Source organism: Rhinolophus hipposideros (assembly GCF_964194185.1).
Source record: "Rhinolophus hipposideros genome assembly, chromosome: 16".
NCBI lineage: Eukaryota > Metazoa > Chordata > Mammalia > Chiroptera > Rhinolophidae > Rhinolophus > Rhinolophus hipposideros.
In genome coordinates, this window is record NC_138062.1 from 8632207 (window position 1) to 8651573 (window position 19367).

The 19367-nt window shown below is 35.5% G+C and overlaps 1 protein-coding gene across 1 annotated transcript; it reads left to right on the forward strand.

The window, feature by feature from the left end:
- The first annotated feature begins 2830 nt into the window (after positions 1 to 2830).
- PLK4 (polo like kinase 4) lies at positions 2831 to 19141 on the forward strand. Its single transcript, XM_081076921.1, has 16 exons — positions 2831 to 3102; positions 3736 to 3831; positions 4327 to 4422; positions 4504 to 4618; positions 7115 to 8141; positions 8843 to 8943; positions 10820 to 11184; positions 12017 to 12121; positions 12514 to 12616; positions 13596 to 13745; positions 14312 to 14445; positions 14536 to 14627; positions 14775 to 14922; positions 15751 to 15891; positions 17117 to 17223; positions 18457 to 19141. The coding sequence occupies exons 1-16, from the start codon at positions 3073 to 3075 to the stop codon at positions 18557 to 18559; spliced, it is 2913 nt and encodes a 970-aa protein (XP_080933047.1). The 5' UTR covers positions 2831 to 3072; the 3' UTR covers positions 18560 to 19141.
- Positions 19142 to 19367: the final 226 nt, after the last annotated feature.

Here is a 19367-nt window from a genome sequence, read left to right on the forward strand (position 1 = left end):
ATCTTCAGAAGACAGAAGCAAAGGCAATATTTCCTAACTTCATTAGGTCAGTATTACCCTAATATTAAAACCAAAGATGTTAAAAGAAAACTGCAGACCAATATCTCTCATGAACATAGATGCAAAAATCCTCAATAAAATATTAGCAAATCAAACAATATATAAAAATTACACACCATGGCCAACCTGAGATTTATCCCAAGTATGCAAGAATTTTGGGTCTCTGACCCTAATTTTCAGTGTGTGTGTGGGGGGGGCCTGGGGGGTGGAGGGCAAGGAGGCTTCTTTGCATATCCAAGCAATGATCTCATACCAAGTGGGTGTCCTAAAATTCACCTCAATTCTGATACCTACCTGGAGACAGCATCAGATTCCAAAGGTGAAGGCTCAGTCCCACAAGACTGTCCCCCAGTACTTCAGATGCTAGCTGAAAACCCAGGTTGTAACCTGTACTGACAGACTGGCTATAGAATAGACTGGAGGTTCCAAGGACCCCCTCCTTGGACTTGACTAGAATGTTCAGGGTTTTACATTCACTTCTAACCGACTGGCTATAAATCAGAGCTCCCCACGACTCCCTCCTTTGTTTCAAATAACTTGCTAGAGCGGCTCATAGAACTAAGAAACATTTTACTAGATTACCAGTTTATTATAAAAGATATAACTCATGAACAGCCAGATGGAAGAGATGCACAGGGCAAGGTATGGAGAAAGGGTGTGAAGCTTTCATGCCACTTTCCCCAAATGTGTTCACCAACCCAGAAGCTCTGAACCCCACTCTTCTGAGTTTTTATGGAGGCTTCATTACATAGATACGGTTGATTAAATTATTAGCCATTGTCAATTGATTCCATCTCCAGCCCCTCACCCCTCTCAGGAGTTCTGGGGGTGGGGCTGAGTTCCTCCGCTCTAATCATATGGTTAGTGCTCCTGGCAACCAAGCCCCATCCTTAGGTGCCCTCCAAAAAGTCACCTTATAAACATAATGTAAGAGACACCTTTCAGTTCTCATCACGTAGGAAATTCCAAGGATTTGAGGAGCTGTAGTAAGCCAGGAACTGTGGATGAAGACCAAATATATGAGAAATTTGAATATATTTTGTTCATCAGAATGACCAAATACATATTGCTTAGAAATCACAATATCGACGTCCACACTCTGGTTTTCAAACACAGATCCCTTACAGAAAAACAATCATGTAAGTCAAAAGAAACTAGTACATTACTAGAATCTCAGTCTTCAGTAACTATTTTAGTCTGTCATCTTCTGAAAATGTCTCCCAGAGTGAGGCCACTCAGGTTTGCAGGCTTCCACTTGATCTTGTCAGGTTCCAAAAGCAGGAGTAGGGGCAGCCGGATGGCACAGCTGCTTAGAGCGTGACTTCTCAAGGTTGCAGGTTCAATTCCCGCATGGGATGGTGGGCTGCGCCCCCTGCAACTAAGATTGAAAACGGCAGCTGGACTTGGAGCTGAGCTGCGCCCTCCATAACTAAATTGAAGGACAACTTGGGGCTGATGGGCCCTGGAAAAACACACTGTTCCCCTATTCCCCAACAAAAAAAATTTGGAGAAAAACAAAGGTTCAGAGAGATTGAGGGGGGCGGGGGAAAGAGGAGTAATGTCAGCAATATATAGTTTCACCCTTTCAGGCATCTGGTATAATTCAGCTAAGAACTAATACCACCTCTTGCTCTGAGTCTCTTTCTCGGTGTTAATGTAATACTGGATTTCTCTCATTATGTAACCCATTTATTCATTCCTTTATCCTCAGCTACTACTCTTCTCTCCAAATTTTTCCACCTTTGGAAGGGACATTCGGTTAGGCCACTGTGCTGGTCTTGATTGCAGGCAGCAATACTAGTGTAACATGTTCTCCCCGAGTCCCTTCCTCTTCACATAGGATAAGGTTACACAGATGCAGAACTAGTGGGCTGATATTAACGGAATAAAGCACAAACAGTACTTCCCCCAAACCCACAATGACAGTGAATGATAGGTACTTCTGAAAAGTCAATAGCAAAAGCAAGTCTAATTGGAAGCCTGGACTCTGGAACCGACTGCTCAAACGTCGTAACGTATAACCTTTAAGGAATGATTTCAGAAATTAAGGGGGAAAGTCGACTTTCTCTTAACAGAGTTCCCTGCCACCCTTGTAGGTGGACAATCTTAAGTAAACTTGATATACCCATTAAAATCGAGGAAAAGTGCCTTCAGTTTAGACACAGAAGACCTAAATTTGAGTAGTAGTTCTCAGTTTGTTATGTGTCCTTACAGAGCATCACACTTCTCACCTGCAAAAAGTGGGCCAGCCCAGCCGCATGGAAGTGTCTTTTGATCAATACATCTCATTAATGTGTGACATCTCTTTAATGTAAGTTCTTACACAAAACACATTTACTTGAGAGGAATTTACCAACACAAAGAATTGGGGTACATTTTCTTAAAGCACAGTACACATGCCTTACAGTTACGAAAACTATGGAGGCATTTAAGCCGGGTAATGCCCCCCCCCCCCGCCCCGTGCTATTCTGTCAAGTTTAAACATCTGAAACTTTAAAATCGTTTTAAACGCCTTACAGAATTGGAAACAGTTTTTCAGACCGTCAAGTAAGTAACGGATCAGGTGACGATATCTCACATTTCGGGCCAGCTCTTCCATCCGTGGCGCGTGGGTCTCCCCAGAGCGGGAGGGCGGACACTTCCCACCCAAGCTGCAAGCAGCCGGGGCACTTCCGGTCCTGCGGCCTGGAACCCCCGGCGAGCGGCGGAGGACCTGACACGCATGCGCGCCCCGGCGCAGCCTCTCCGGCACCGCCCCTCTCGTGACGTCACGGCCGGCCTAGCGAGGACCGCGATCGGCGCGAGTTTTTCAAAATGGGAGCGCGGAGGCGCCGCCCAAGCCTCGGAAGGCTCCCGGGAGACCTTTCGGTGGCTGTGCCGTCGTCGCCGGGAGCGGCGGCCTAGAGAGCCGAGCCTGATGGACGCCAAGAACGGCTGGCTGCTTGGAGCGCTGCCTCGAAGGGACTGCGTGAAGGGAGCCGACCCGGGGAGCCCAAGCCGGGGCCTGGAAATATGGCGACCTGCATCGGGGAGAAGATCGAGGTGAAAACCCTCGGCAGTCCTGAGAGGGGCGGGTGGCAGTCGGAGTGGCGGCACTCGAGACCCCCGCTGGAAGGGGACCTGGCCACGCCAACGGCTGTAGGGCGGGGGCCGAGCTACTGTGGGAGGGTCGCAACCGCCGGCCCGGCTGTTTGGGGGCGGAGCGGCCCGCCCCTCTGAGACTGGGGGTGGCCGGACAGGTGAGACCCTCGCGGCCCCTCCCTCTCCCTCTGTCACTAGACACTGCGGCGATCCCGCCGGAGCTGCCGCTCTGGGCCTGGCATCTCCTAGGGGATGGCGGTTACTTCCGGCGGGAACCTCGGCGGGATCCCGGCCAGGCCCCTGACTCCCACGGGTCGGCTGGAGGTGGGAGAGGGGGCTGAGGCTGCACTGAGAATGAGGTACCGCATCATTAGGGTGCTGCATTTGCAGCCCAACCTGGAAGCTCAGGGAGCCCCGCAAGGCGTCAGCATGCTTTCCACCACAGACACCTGCTGTGTCGAGGTGTAATACCTGCTTGAATTTTGAATGCAAATTCCCCTCTCGATTCATTTTATCTTCTTGTTCCAGTCCCTTCTTACCGTTCTTTCTACTCCTGTGAGTCATGACACATGTTTTTTAATTTTAACTTTTAAGGATTTTAAAGTTGGAAATCTGCTTGGTAAAGGATCATTTGCTGGTGTCTACAGAGCTGAGTCCATTCACACTGGTTTGGAAGTTGCAATCAAAATGGTAAGAATATATTAATCAACTCACCTCTCCTTTGCAAGTAACTCCAGAGGTATGCTACTGCAGGTGTCAGAAACTCCTTACCTACCAATTTTTTCTTTGATTATGGTGTAAAAAACCCATTGCTTAGGCAGAACACAATAGTTCCAAGTCTAGCAATTGAACTTAATGGGTATCTTAGGATATCCTTGATCATGGTTAAAAAAGTGTTTTATCTTTATTAATGTTCAGTAAGTAGATCTGGTATCTATTCTAATTATACATATTTGGAGTAATTGGTAGAAATCAAAGAGCAAATAATGATTTGTTTATAATAAGAACACACTTGTGCTGAGTTCTATATTAACACTATAAAAGTCTAAAATACTATCCTTTATTGTTAGAAGACAGTCTAACAGGAATAACAGAAGTAATTAAGAATCACTTATCTAAACAACTAGGGAAAGGGAAGGGAAGTTTTATTTTGAAACTTGGCTAAATTTTTGTTATGATTTTTAGATAGATAAGAAAGCTATGTACAAAGCTGGAATGGTACAGAGAGTCCAAAATGAGGTGAAAATACATTGCCAATTGAAACATCCATCAATCTTGGAGGTAAGATACAAAGTTTATAAAAATGGATAAGGACAGTGAACTTTTGTGTATTATAATTTATTGTGTTCTTTTATATTTCAGCTGTATAACTATTTTGAAGATAACAATTATGTGTACCTAGTATTAGAAATGTGCCATAATGGAGAAATGAACAGGTTCCTAAAGAACAGAAGGAAACCATTCTCAGAAAATGAAGGTAGGCTACTGCTTTTTTTCTTTTTCGGTAGATGTAAATTTTACTTTTTATAGTTTTAAAAAAACTAATTCTATTTTGCAGTGTTTAGTAATTAAATAACTTGGGGTGACAAAAGGAGATCCCCCAAATCATAAGAACGATTAACTTCTGTAAATAATGCAAGCAAATTAAAAGCAGAAATTTTTTAATTTGGGGAAGGTATTCAATAATGTTGTAAAGATTTTGTTGGGTATCCGATGGACATGTGTCCTATTTGGGAGACCACCTCAGGGATACTGTGGATACCTGATCATGGCATTGTACACCAGAAGCTAAACATTAATGAATGCCAACTATAATTTTATATATATATAATGTGATGGTTCAGTGTGAGGTCGGAGGGATAGTGGATGGGGGGAGGGGGGTTCACAGTGTGAGGGATATAAATGATGAACGTCTAAGTATTACCTTGTCTTGTACACCTGAAACTAATAAAAAAAAAAAAAAAGAAGACGATAAGAAAAAAATAATAAAAAAATAAAAGCAGAAATTTTTTATCCATCTTTCCCCAAAACCACATTTTAAATTAAATCATTGGTACCAATTTAGTGTGTATCCTTTCAAATGTAGAAAAATCTTTTTAGAATGCTATTGATGACTATAAAATAGTTTCTAAGTCAAGCACAGCTACTGAAACCATTTGTAATAGAAAATGTCAAATATAGACTAGTATAATGAGCCCCTATGAATTTAAACCACTCAGCTTTCAAAACTGTCAATGCATGGTCAAATTGTTTCATTTGTATCCTATTTCCCCAGTTTCCCAGGGTATTTTGAAGGAAATCATAGGTATTTTTAATATATAGATAGATATTTTGGCATATATCTTTAAAAGATACAGACTTTAAAAAAAACACATAACCACAAAGTCATCATCACACCTAATAATTCCTTACTATCAAATACATAGTCAGTTTCAACTTCCCCAGTTTTTTATAATTAACTGTAGTTCAGATCAGGCCCAAGTGCAAGGTCCATTCATCATCTCACAAATGATTGTTTTCAAATTTATCTTATTTACTCTGCTAACTGAGATTGTAGGTAAGCTAGGAAAGTTGGTTGCTGATAGATTTTTTGTACACTTGAATCTATATAAACCATTAGGAAAACAATTTTGTCATATGTATTAAGAGTTGTAGAACTGTTCATGTCCTTTGACTTAAAAGGACACAATACAAATTGTAAATAAATACATTCAAATATTAATGGTGATTACTGCATTTTTCATAATACTATATATAATAGTAAGGCCTTAAATAAAACAAAACCTGCAAAACCATAAAAGAAAAGTATTAAGTTAATTAAAATTAAGACTGTGTATGACAAAAGGTACTGTCAAGAAATTTAAGACAAAGATAGGAAGAAAATATTTGTAAAATCGATGGCTGGTGAGTTAATATTAAAAATATAAGACATGCCTAAAAAGAAAAAGATAACTGAATAGGAAAATGGATGAGATATAAGCAGACTGTTCATAGAAGAGAAAGTACAAATGGCCAATAACCATGAAAAGATGCTCAAACTCAATAGTAATCATAAGAATGCCACGAAAAATAATAAATACCATTTTTTTCCTCAGTGGAGCGAGATTACCTAATATTAACAAGGATGTGCATGAAAATATAGCCTTTTAGAGGGCAATTTGGCAAGGTATTAAAATACTAAATTTTATCCTTCAGCCCATTGATTCTACTTGAATTTACCATAGAGAAACACCCCGTAGTATGCATTAGAAAACAAGCATGTACAAGAATGTTTATTGGTTTATTTTTTGTAATCTTGAAATATATCAGAAATGACCCAAATTTTCATCAGTAGGAATTACATACAATGAAGAACTGTATGTACTGACATAGAAATATCTCCAAGAAATATTGTGAAGTAGGGAGGGAAATAATGAAACTATATGTTGTTATACCATTTTTATATTTATAAAGCATTTACTACAAAATATTTCTGTAGATTTAAATGTATGTGGGCCCACAGAAGAAAAGTATCAAAGAATATATACAAACTGTTAATAGTGGTTACTTTTTTGGGAGGATTTGTTTGGGGGGCCATCAGAGGAACTTTAGCTTGACTTTTTTTACAATTAGAATGTATATATGAATTATTTGTTCAATTATAAATATTTTCTTTGATAGCTGGGGACTTCTGGTTATCCTAGTTACTCTAGTCACTTCCAGTTGCTAATAAAATTAAGCTTCCCTTAATTCTGTATGGAAAACACATCAGTTGGAAAGGACAAAGATTAGATAATAGGTGTGCCAAGTTGTCGTAAAGGAAAAGAATGTTATGAAATTATCAGCGTGATATTTTAGTTGATAAAACTAAGCTGCAAGCCAATATTCTAATTTTAATACTTTGTTATGGGTAGTTGGGTTTCATAATGGATTCTAAATACTGAATCTTCCAGATTTTCTAAATTTGAAGTTTTATCTTTTTGCATTTTAACAGCTCGACAGTTCATGCACCAGATCATCACAGGAATGTTGTACCTTCATTCTCATGGTATATTACACCGGGACCTCACACTTTCTAACCTCTTACTTACTCGTAATATGAACATCAAGATTGCCGATTTTGGGCTGGCAACTCAATTGAAAATGCCACATGAAAAGCACTATACGTTATGTGGGACTCCTAATTACATTTCACCAGAAATTGCAACTCGAAGTGCACATGGACTCGAATCTGATATTTGGTCCTTGGGCTGTATGTTTTATACATTACTTATTGGAAGACCGCCTTTTGACACTGACACAGTCAAGAACACATTAAATAAAGTAGTACTGGCAGATTATGAAATGCCAACTTTTTTGTCAAGAGAGGCCAAGGACCTTATTCACCAGTTACTTCGTAGAAATCCAGCAGATCGTTTAAGTCTGTCTTCAATATTAGACCATCCTTTTATGTCCCAAAATTCTTCAACAAAAAGTAAGGATTTAGGAACTGTAGAAGACTCAATTGATAGTGGACATGCCACTATTTCTACTGCAATTACAGCTTCTTCCAGTACCAGTATAAGTGGTAGTTTATTTGACAGAAGAAGACTTTTGATTGGTCAGCCACTCCCAAATAAAATGACTGTATTTCCAAAGAATAAAAATACAAGTGATTTTACTTCTTCAGGAGATGGAAGCAGTTTTTATACTCAGTGGGGAAATCAAGAACAAGAAACCAGTAATAGTAGAAGGGGAAGAGTAATCCAAGATGCAGAAGAAAGGCCACATTCTCGATACCTTCGTAGAACCCATTCCTCTGATAGGTCCAGCACTTCGAATAGTCAGTCTCGAGAAAACGCATGTACAATGGAACGATGTTACTCAGCAGAAATGCTTTCAAAATACAAAAGGTCAGGAGTAGCTGAAAATGAAGAAAGGTACTCACCCACAAACAGCAATGTCAATATTTTTCGCTTCTTTCAAGAAAAGACATCCAATAGTTCTGGATCTGTTGGGAGACCTGATAACAATCAAGCACTGTAAGAATAATTCAAACACATTTTACTTTTTCGATAAACATTGTTAGCAGAAATATGAAGCTGCCTCTTACTAAGAGGGTTTACCTTTTTCTAACATTATCAGATATTCTTGGGGCACTTATTAATTATGATTTCTCTTATTAGGAAGAGAATCAGGATGATGATTTTGAATTGTGGTTAATCTCTTAATATGAGTGTACGTACTCAAATATGAGTGTACGTACTCATGAATGTAGAATACTTGGGAATTTTTAGTTTCTTTTTTTTATATAAAGTCTCTAGTGTGAAGTATCGTATTAAACACGTTTTGTCTCTAAAGTACTCTCATAGTAGCTATAAACATATTTTGCAGGGAAAGAGAGAAGCTGAGCCTAAGTGACAAGTAGTCATATTGGCTGCTTCTCACATGAAGACTAGTTTTTTAGTGACTATAGTGTTTATTTTGTTTTTCTGATCTTTGATTTGTATGCTTAAATTGCAAGATGGCAGAAGCCATATAGAAACATTGTAACAGTGCCATTGACATTTTGGCATGGGAGTTTAGCTTCTTAGAAACAATTTAGTTATGCAGATACTGGTTTCTACAGGTACTCTAAAATTTTCAGATATTCAAGTAAGATTTCATTTTCTAAGTATTTTTATCTTAAAAATTTATTACCTAACAATTTTTTATTAAATTTATGGAAATATTTTTTGTTTAGCTCCAATCATCTTTGTCCAGGAAAGGCTCCTTTTCCATTTGCAGACCAGACATCTCAGACTGAAATGGTACAACAGTGGTTTGGGAAATTGCAAGTAAATGGTGAGTTTTTAATGTACTGTTTAATAAAAAAAATTAATGACTTGGACACTTAGCAAGCAAGCATTACCCTTTTCTATTTGGTTTTCTTTAAAAAATAATGCATTTTCAGTAGACTCAGTGGGGTTATCACTTTGTGAAGGGTGTCTAAATCATTGTGTTGTTTTGTATACCTGAAACTAATAAAAAATAATGCATTTTCAATAAACTATGTTACAATAATAGTGATAACTATTAACACTTTTTGAGTGTTTACTATGTCAGCCACTGTTCTTAATGTTTACCTTATTAACTTATTACAAAAAAAGTATAAGGACAATACTATTATTAGCGATATTTTAGGAAGGATGATAAGATTATGGTGCACATGGCTTAATTTGCCAAGCTACACTGCCCATAGGGGAGATAGGAGCCAGGATTCCAACCCAAGCAGACTTTACTCTTAAACCGTCTGTTCTTGAGGCATCTCTGTAATAAGTATCTGCTACCAGTGACTTTAAAATAATCAAGAGACAGTGACCTTATTTTTATGTAGAAACTGATGTGGACATTATGGTTTACCAGTGGGATCTCATATGTACTAAAGTACACAGCAACCAAAACCCTAAACATTTTAAAATAGCTGTCATCCAAGTCATTATTTTAGTTATATAGAGAGTTTGAAAGTTGAACGTTTCTCATTAATGAACATGACAGATCCACAGAAGGTGGGTTGGAAAATAATGATGCAAAAAAGAGAGTATAAAAAAGAAACATATGGAGAGGAGGAGATCATTTTTTATTAAGTATTATATTACCTCACACAAAGAGTGAATAATATGGCTGTAATTTAAGCAGAGAGTTGTTATGTCACCTCAATAGTCTATTCTTTTTTTTTTCTTTTTAAAAACGTATATTGTTTCAAAAGCCCAAGAGAATTAACTTTCATGTGTACTTGTTGAGGATGATAATTCAAGCTTATGTTTTTTAAAACTATAAAAGTGCCATGTACTTATGCTTGCAATTAACCTTCTATTGTGTTTACAGATACTTTTACTTGGTAGCATGGACATATCTGAGATAGAGAAAGAACCTTATTTATAATAACCTCGTAGTGCTGCTGCAATTTTAAAGTGTAATATTTGATCTGAAATACTTCTGTCATAATGGGAGTAGAGGAAAAAACACTAAGAAGTCATATAAGGGAAAAATTGCAATAAGAAATTTTTAGAGTTTTGCGTTTGAAATACTGTCTTACTGCATTTTACATAGTCTAATCATTTTAAAGACTTAAAAAATACAATGTTCCCATATGAACATTAAAACTGTAAAATATAAATGAGTAAAGTTCAATAATAACATTTTTAAAAATGTGTATGCAAATACATTTATAATATTAAATGTTAATATAGTATTAAAGCTATTTCATATATTGTAGTGTTTTTTTGCTTTGGGTCACATATTTTATAAGTAAAGATGGAATAGACCTTAGCTTAAGAAGAATAAATTTACTTATTATGTAGAATGATTACCTGGGAAATCCTGACATTTCTATATTTGTTGCAGCATTGGCAGTTATTTCTTTTAGAATTAGTGTAGATGATCCTAGGTGACTAGTTTTTGCCTTGATTGAAAAATTAATTTAATATTAATATCTTCTCTTTCTTAGTCGTAAGAATACTGAAGATACTCCTTTGCAATCTGGCTTAAAATGTCCTTTAAAGTCACTTTTATTATGGCATATCTTAATGAGCTTATTAGAAAAATTATGACTCCCCCCCCCCAGATTTCTTTTGTTCCTCAAAGAAAAAAAAGCTATTATAAGCAACATGACATTGTTTTGTGTAGACATGGCTTTTTAATTATTCCATGCAATTGCTTTGTTTTGTGTATATTACAGCTCATTTAAGAGAAACTCCTGAGCACACCAGCATGAGCCCAAACAGAGATTTTCAGGGCCGTCCAGATCTGCAGGACATGTCTGGAAATGCCTGGACTGATAAAGCCAAAAAGAGCCCTGATGCTTCTGATCACACGCATTCTGTAAAACAGCCAAATACCATGAAATATATGACTGCGTTTCCTAGTAAACCTGAGATAATTCAACAAGAATGTATTTTTGGCTTAGAACCTTTTTCAGAACAAAGCAAGACGAGGGGTATGGAGCCACCACTGGGTTATCAGAAACGTACATTGCGAAGCATTACGGCTCCTTTGACAGCTTACAGGTTAAAACCGATCAGACAGAAAACCAAAAAGGCTGTGGTATGTCCGTTATTTTTCAAAATTACTGTGATATTTCCTGGGTAAAATGGTTTCTGGTATCAAATATGATTTTTTTTTTTTTTTTAGTTCCCCGTAATGTCCCTATACTTTTGATATGTGCATGTTAAGCTCATTTAAAAGAAAAGAGACTGGGTGTTTATAGAAAAAGGGCTCTTACTTCCTTACAGCTACTTTAAAAATGGTAACTTGATACTGCTAAGTTTTGAATTTTAAGTTATTGATAATGAACAACATTTAAAAATAATACTGGCAAATACTGTGTTAAATGTTATTTTATTCACAGTTTCAATTACTAAATTAATATTTAATAATACCTTTTGCTTTTACATGTAATCCAGTCTCAAATCAAAAACATAAACTAGAAAATAATTTGTTTTTTAACATCTGAAACTGTTTAAAGAAAAAGTATGCACAAAATTAAGTTTAGTGTTTTAAAAAGATGTTGTGTGAATAGGGAATGGTGATTTTTATTTTTTAATTCCATCTTTAACCTGTTTTCCACTTCACCCAGTCTTGCCTTTGTTTGGCAAACCATTGTCTTTTCAAAGTCCTTTTTCTCCACCCTACCTTCTGCTTTCTTTCTACTCACTGGTTATATCATTTCACACTTCATTATACCTTTGCTTCCTATGTTTCATAATTGTGCTCAAATACACCTCTTGTCCAGACTGTTGCAGTGAAGCAGCTGTTTTATTTTGACTTTAATTTTTATTTCTGCCATGGTTAAGTACTTTTCTCTTTAGTATAATATATGTCAGAGCTCTTTTAGTAAGGAGAATTATTATTGATTTTAGTTGTTTTTGTTTTTTAGGTGAGCATACTTGATTCAGAGGAGGTATGTGTGGAGCTTCTAAAGGAGCATGCATCTCAAGAATATGTGAAAGAAGTGCTTCAAATATCTAGTGATGGAAATATGGTAATATTCTTTTATTTATCTAGTAACTTTATTACTTAAGCTGATTAGCCTTCCAGTTTATTTTATAATGATATTTCAAAATTTTTTTAAATCAGTTTTCCTGATAATGATAGTGTCTCTGGAATTCAAAAAGTGATATTACAAAGTGATACTATGTGCATACTACACATATGTAAATAAATTAGTGTGGGTTTCAAAATAATTTAGTAACACAATCTAAACTTTAGGTTTAAGGTTATTAAGACCAAAAAATGTCTTACTTTTATAGTATATTTAGCATTTTCAGTAAAATAATATTTAGTATTACATGTGAGCTCTTTTCAGAATTTTAGTAACAAACTGTAGTGCTCTAATTTAATGGCATATTAGAATTCTTAAACATATTTTGGCAGATCACTATTTATTATCCAAATGATGGAAGAGGTTTTCCCCTTGCTGATAGACCACCATCACCTACTGACAACATCAGTAGGTACAGCTTTGACGGTTTACCAGGTAGGTCCATTTGCCAGGGGATAAATTTAGATAATTGACTTATATATGTATAAACTATATGTATGTGGTTGTCATGGGTTGTACATACTTACCTTCAGTCTGGCAGCAGGTCATGTTCTCTAATATCATGTGAGATGGGGTGTATGTTACTACTACAATGTTTATTCATATTCTGTGTTATGGTAAAACTAACTCTGGGATGTGAATCATATATTCCACAAATTAGTTTGTACAATTGTTTAGTTACTAATTTGTCTAGAATCATATTGAAAATTCAACATGAAGTATCTAGTCTTTGACTTTTTGAGGTTATTACCATGCTATCTAAATGATTATTTACAATTGTAGTTAAGCAAATTTGACTCCCAGTTCAGCTTCTAGATATTATAGATTGTGGAATTAAGTACTGAATAGTAAGATTTCGCTGAGGTGACAGATAGAAACAAAAAAAGAAAACCTATGTAAATTTAACCCTATTAGAAATCAAAATAGGTAGACAAGACTTAAATACCACAAATGACCATAGTTACAGGGAACTGCAAAGTTTACTTGTATAAGTTAGGAACACAGAACACTACTAACATAAAAAGAGCAGTCCTTTATCTGAAAGTAACTGGGTTCTGATATCTCAGGTAGAAATCTTTTTATTTCACTTGTAAAAACTTTCCTGGAATTACTACCTTAGAATAAGGAGATGATTCAAGAAAGAGATTTTTAAAATAATCATAATATTAGTCATCAGATTTTGTTATATATTTATATTTCTTGGGAATGTTATTATACTGTCTTTAGTTTTCATTAAAATAATAAACTTACATCTGTAAAATATGTTTATTTTGGTAATGGGATTACTAACCTATCATCTTGAATTTTTGAGGAAGAGAAGAAATAAATAAATTTTCATGAGATTTATGTCAAGTCAACACTTTATTCTCTTATAATAGGTAATGTTTTTTCTTTCCCCTAACCCCCGCACCAGAAAAGTACTGGCGAAAATACCAATATGCTTCCAGATTTGTACAGCTTGTAAGATCTAAATCTCCCAAAATCACTTATTTTACAAGATATGCTAAATGCGTCTTGATGGAGAATTCCCCTGGTGCTGATTTTGAGGTTTGGTTTTATGATGGTAAGTACCTTTTAAAATAGTAATTTTTTCCCCTTTAGTTTGTAATTTGGTAGTTTTTTTTTTTTTTAATCACACAGCAGATTTTTAAGATACATATATACACATGCACATACAAGGAAATATATACCAAATGGACATATACCAAATTATGAGAATTATAAATGTGCAGAAGGATAGAGTGAACCAGAGAATCTTGTTTTCTAAATCTATTTTATAATGATGATTGACGTCTTAATCTGTAAAAAGCTCTGTCCTTGAAGGGACACTTAGCACATAAACTCACACAGTACACATATCCTTCTACCTGTCTTTCAGTTGCGTTTTTGTTTGAGAGCAGTGGCTTTTTAAAATATCATAACTGTTTCAGACTTAAACTATGTATATTCAGAAAAAAAATGGATGAACTGTCTTTACTAAATACTTAGAGAACCTCATTTTATTAATGGTCAGCAAGTGAATATAAATGATACCATGATCTAGTAGCCATTATGTACTGGTATGATAATGAATATAAATCTAGGAGTAGTTAAAGAAATGATATCAGAATAGTTTTCTTATTTTTTAAGGAGCAAAGATACATAAAACAGAAGCTTTAATTCATGTGATTGAAAAGACTGGGAAATCTTATACCTTAAAAGGTCAAAGTGAAGTTAATAGCTTGAAAGAGGAAATAAAAATGTATATGGACCATGCTAATGAGGTATGTACCTATTTATAGGTTTTCCATACCAGTTAATGACTGCAAATGACAGGTGAAGTAATGACAGAAAGCACTCTTCTTTTGGAACAGGGCCATCGTGTTTGTTTAGCACTGGAATCCATAATTGCAGAAGAGGAAAAGAAAAGTGGAAGTGCTTCCTTTTTCCCAATAATCGTAGGAAGGTAATTGTTTGCAAGCTTTTTAAACATGGCTGAAATGTATGGGAAATGTTTTTAAAAAGCAGTTTGGTATTTACATTATGAACATTCTTTACCTTTCCGTAAACTGAAAGCTTAAGGGAATGCATTTGGACACTCTTTCTCCTTCAGAAAACCTAGTAATACCAGCTTGCCGCAGGCCTTGTCACCTCCTCCCTCTGTGGATCCAAACTCCCCGATGAGAGAGAGGCCACCTTTGAGTAGAATGATCATAAATAGTGCTGCTTCTCCAAAACAGGCACCGCTACCTAATCCTTCTGTAAGTAAATATATGTCACTTCTGTACCTAAAATCCTTCAGTGCCCTTTATAGAAAATTAAAACTCCTTACTCCCACCTTCCTTACACACCTTGAGGTGTGCCCTTACTATCACCTCTGTACTTTTCCAGCCTCATGCTGGGCTACTTTACCCCACACTTTCTGTGCTTGAGCCTCAGAAGCTTTCTTTTAATTCTTTGAATAAATCAAACTCTTGAGGCCTTTTCACATGCTGTTTACTTGACCTGGAACTCCTTTCCCCAGCCCCTCAGTGGCTAATTCTTTCTCACCATCAGGTCTCCGTATAAGTTACCTCAGACAGGCCTAACCTGATCTCTCTGGAAAAAGCTACATATATTAAATGATACGTTGTTTTGTTTTTACTTGTCAAATATCACTAACTGCCTTTATATCCATGATAGGCTTAAGTAAACTGATTATATTTTGACTCAGTAAACTATCATGCCAACGAAGACTACACATGACGATGTAGTGTAAAATGCAACGTTAAAGATATAGATCTGCGTGTGCTTACATACGTGTACGTGTGTACTCACATGCACGCACGTACGTGCTATAATTGCTGCTATGAAAAAGTAAACCTGGGGGAAAAGGGAAAGACACCTATTAAAATGAAAACAGCAATTGTGTGCTTTGGTTTTTCTTTCCTGTATTTTTCCAATTTTCCATAATATGGTCATATTTTAGTTTTAAAATTTTCTTTTTAAAAAGTTACTTTAGGCTCATGAAAAACCAGTCAGTTTCTTCTTTTGCTGAAGTTGGCTCATGGAAATGCTGAGGGTTAATCTCGTTGCTTTACTGTTTGTAGATGGTCACAGAGGAAGGACTTGGCCTTACTGCAGCAGCTTCTGGAACAAACACCCCTCCTAGTCTTCTAACAGATTGTCTTCCTGCAGCAGCACAACTTTTGAAGTCTGTTTTTGTGAAAAATGTTGGTTGGGCTACACAGGTGAGAGGTTTTTTGGAAAGTGAATTTTCTCAGTATGAATTTCTTTGGTTTCTGTAGTGATTAGACAGTTATGCAGAAATTTAAATTATTTTAAAGATTTCTCTTGCAAGAAAGTTTTTGTACCTTTTTTACTTTGGTTATATCATTAATTAAACATTTTTTATTTGTATACAGTTGGAAAACTCTAGGTATTATTGGTAATAAATTGCCTGCTAGGGCCTGACTGACCTGTTTTTGCCTTTTGTTTTTAAAGTTTAGATTATCGTAACGACTGATTGTTAGGAGTTGAGAAGTGATGTCCAGGGCATTTTAAATTTTAGAAACTATGTGTAATCTATATTACTAATTTTCATTTGGTAGAAAAGCATTTTTGCCTTTGAAAGTTTAGTCCACATTGAGTTTCAAACTTACAGAAGTTGATGTAGGTGTGAACCTATATGTGTATATTATCTAAAAGATTGAAGCATAGAGACTTGAGCATGCACATGTAATTTTTACTTACCGGTGAAGTAGCATGCAGCCTTGTCCTTTGTGGGAGGGAGTAGGAAATAAAGGAAAGGGAACTCAGCATTGTTGAGTACCTGCAATGTGGTGCCATGTTTTTCATGTATATTGTCTTGTTATTCCCCCAAGTAAAACCTAAAGTTGATATCATCTCCTAGTATAGACAGGAAAAGTATGGCTCACAATGGTTAAGGGACTTGCACAGTTCCTACTCATTAGTAGGGAGAGTCTCTTTGTTTCCAGAGTACATGTCTTCTCTGTACTCTGTTTGGAGTGGCACATTGTAAACATCAGTGGCTAAAGGAACAAGTTTCAAAAGCTGAGATATAACGTTCTCAGGCAGAAGAGAAATTCTTGTGGCTTAAGGATGAAGAATAGAGGGAAATCCTAATTTAAGAAAGTGTTGCTTTTGTTATTTCCTGAATCTCTTCTTGGTTAGAAATACTATTTGAAAACAAAACAAAACTCAGATATCCTAATGGAAATGAATGGGAAATGGGATTAATTTAGAATAATTGGAATAATCTAATGTCTTAGCTATTGAAGGAATAGTCTGAAGAAGACATGAGTTTTTTCAATGCTACTACCATCAGAGTTCCAAATTTATAGTTACCTGAGAGGTGTTTTTCTTTAACTATGTGGAAAAACCTGTTAAACATGAGTATCTTCTAAGGACCTCAGATCATCTCTATAATAATTTCCATGCTTACTATTTTTCTAGTTAACTAGTGGAGCTGTGTGGGTTCAGTTCAATGATGGGTCCCAGCTGCTCGTGCAAGCAGGCGTGTCTTCTATCAGTTACACATCACCAAGTGGTCAGACCACGAGGTAAGTTCCTAAAACACTGGTTGTGATTCAGTCCTTTGCTATAAGTTTTCTCTACATGTTGAAATAGATGATTATAATAAAATTCCTGTTTTCATTTGGACAGTGTTCATATTATTTAAACTGTTAATTATTCTTAGCAGTTCATATAGCCTTTCTAATGCATGTTTTATGGTTATCTACGTGAATGCAGGCTAATTGTTATGGATGGATAATCCACTGCAAGTGGTTAGATTCCTTGTGGCTTAACTAGGATGGCCCTTTTTAGAAGTAACAGATTTTTAAGTTCAAAATGATATACCTAAGCAATTTATATGAAAGAACATAGAAACAAGGAATCCTTTAAGAGATAACCAGATTTTTTTCTCAAATGAAAGGCTGTATCTGATCTAATGTAATTAATGTTTGAAAGATGTTTTTGAGTGTATATGTTCATTCTGTATGAGAATGTATACCAGGCAGTCACCTAAAAATGCTAAAAATGAGGAATCTGGCAATAGCAAGAATAAGCATTAGGGGGGTTTCCATATTTCGAACCAAAACTTACTAAAAAGAGGTGGGGTGCTGATGATGCCACCACCAACATGATCCTTTGTGAGAAGTGCTTATTGTATAGCAATTACTTGAGAAAAATATAATTTGTGGATATCTACCAATTGCTTTTTTTGTTAAATGTGCACATATGCAGTGTCATCCTTTAAAGAACTACTTATGAAGTGACAGGCTTTGTTAAAAAGCTCTTTTAAATGCTCCAGAAAATGCAAGGATACAATTATAGAATGGGTGGCACTCATACTTAGAAGATAAAAGTTCAGATTTACTTGGTGTGGTCATTTGGAAATTGTTAACATTTACATAGAAATGTATCTATAATATGTTTAGCTTGTATTTTCCTTAGATTAGGGCCTTCAGTGTAATGAGGAATCCAGATCTTCAGGTTGCTTTAGAAATTATAAAGCCTGTTCAATCTTTTTGATCTAATTTTCTTTTTAATATTTAAATACATTTAGAATATGGTCTGTTTTGACAGGAAACAAATTGGGTATGCTTAATTTAGGTATCTATTTAATCTTTATACTTAATTTAGGTATCTACTCTAATGAATAACTTTGTATAATTTTTCTGAGATACCTCTTGCCATTGAAGAATTACTGAAAAATATATGCCTTTTGATACTCTCATGTGAAACAAGTAATTAAGTAATGTTTTTGTCTTTTTTTCTTTTGCTTCACTTAGATATGGAGAAAATGAAAAATTACCAGAATACATCAAACAGAAATTACAGTGTCTTTCTTCCATCCTTTTGATGTTTTCTAATCCAACTCCTAGTTTTCATTGATTAAAGCTCCTTTGAGTATATAAGTTTAATAAATAATGTTTCTGTTGGCTTTCAAGGAAAAGTGACTTTTTATTATTTAAGATAACTTCTTCAGAAAGCCTTTCTATAAAAGAATTTTAATCTATACCATGATGGATGTATTCTAATGAGAGAATAAACCAGAATGAAAGTTGAGTCATTTACAAAATGTAGTAGTCATAGATTAAAATAGGATACCTTACTTTGCTCTTAGAACATACACACGCGGATTTTACTGTGTTTATTCATTTGTATTGAACAATCTTTTAAAAGCAAAAATATAAGTGGTATATTTGTGCTTTTATTGTTTTCCTTCTCAGGCATTTCGAGAATCATGGACAAAACATGCTAGAGTTTTTGAACATGTAAATAATGTGTATTTATGTTGTAAGTGACATATGTAAACATGTATATTTGTTTTATATTTATTTTTGTAGCACCAGTTTCTGATGAAGCATATCTGCAAATGCATTTTATAAAAAAATAAATACAGTGATAAGCTACTTTATCTTTTGATTTATTTAAATACTTATTGTAAAATAAATTACTAGTAAACTTGTTTTTAAATTTTGCTGCCTGTTTGTTTAGGAGGAACCAATTAAGAGTTTCCTTTTAAAAAAGAAAGTAAGTAAAAATTCCTAGCCAAATTTTGAAGGCTAATACCTCAAATACATTTGGCTTTGATAGAACTTAGGTGTATTTTTTAATAATCTCTTTCAATCTTAATGTGTCTTTATATTTCAGGTATTTTTTTATACATAGCACATAGCTGATTTTTGTTTTGTAATCC

Coding starts and splice junctions, on each gene's coding strand:
- PLK4 (XM_081076921.1), top strand. CDS start 3,073: ATGGCGACCTGCATCGGGGAGAAGATCGAG. Junction 4,619..7,114: donor ACCATTCTCAGAAAATGAAG/GTAGGCTACTGC, acceptor GCATTTTAACAG/CTCGACAGTTCATGCACCAG. Junction 8,142..8,842: donor CCTGATAACAATCAAGCACT/GTAAGAATAATT, acceptor TTTTTTGTTTAG/CTCCAATCATCTTTGTCCAG.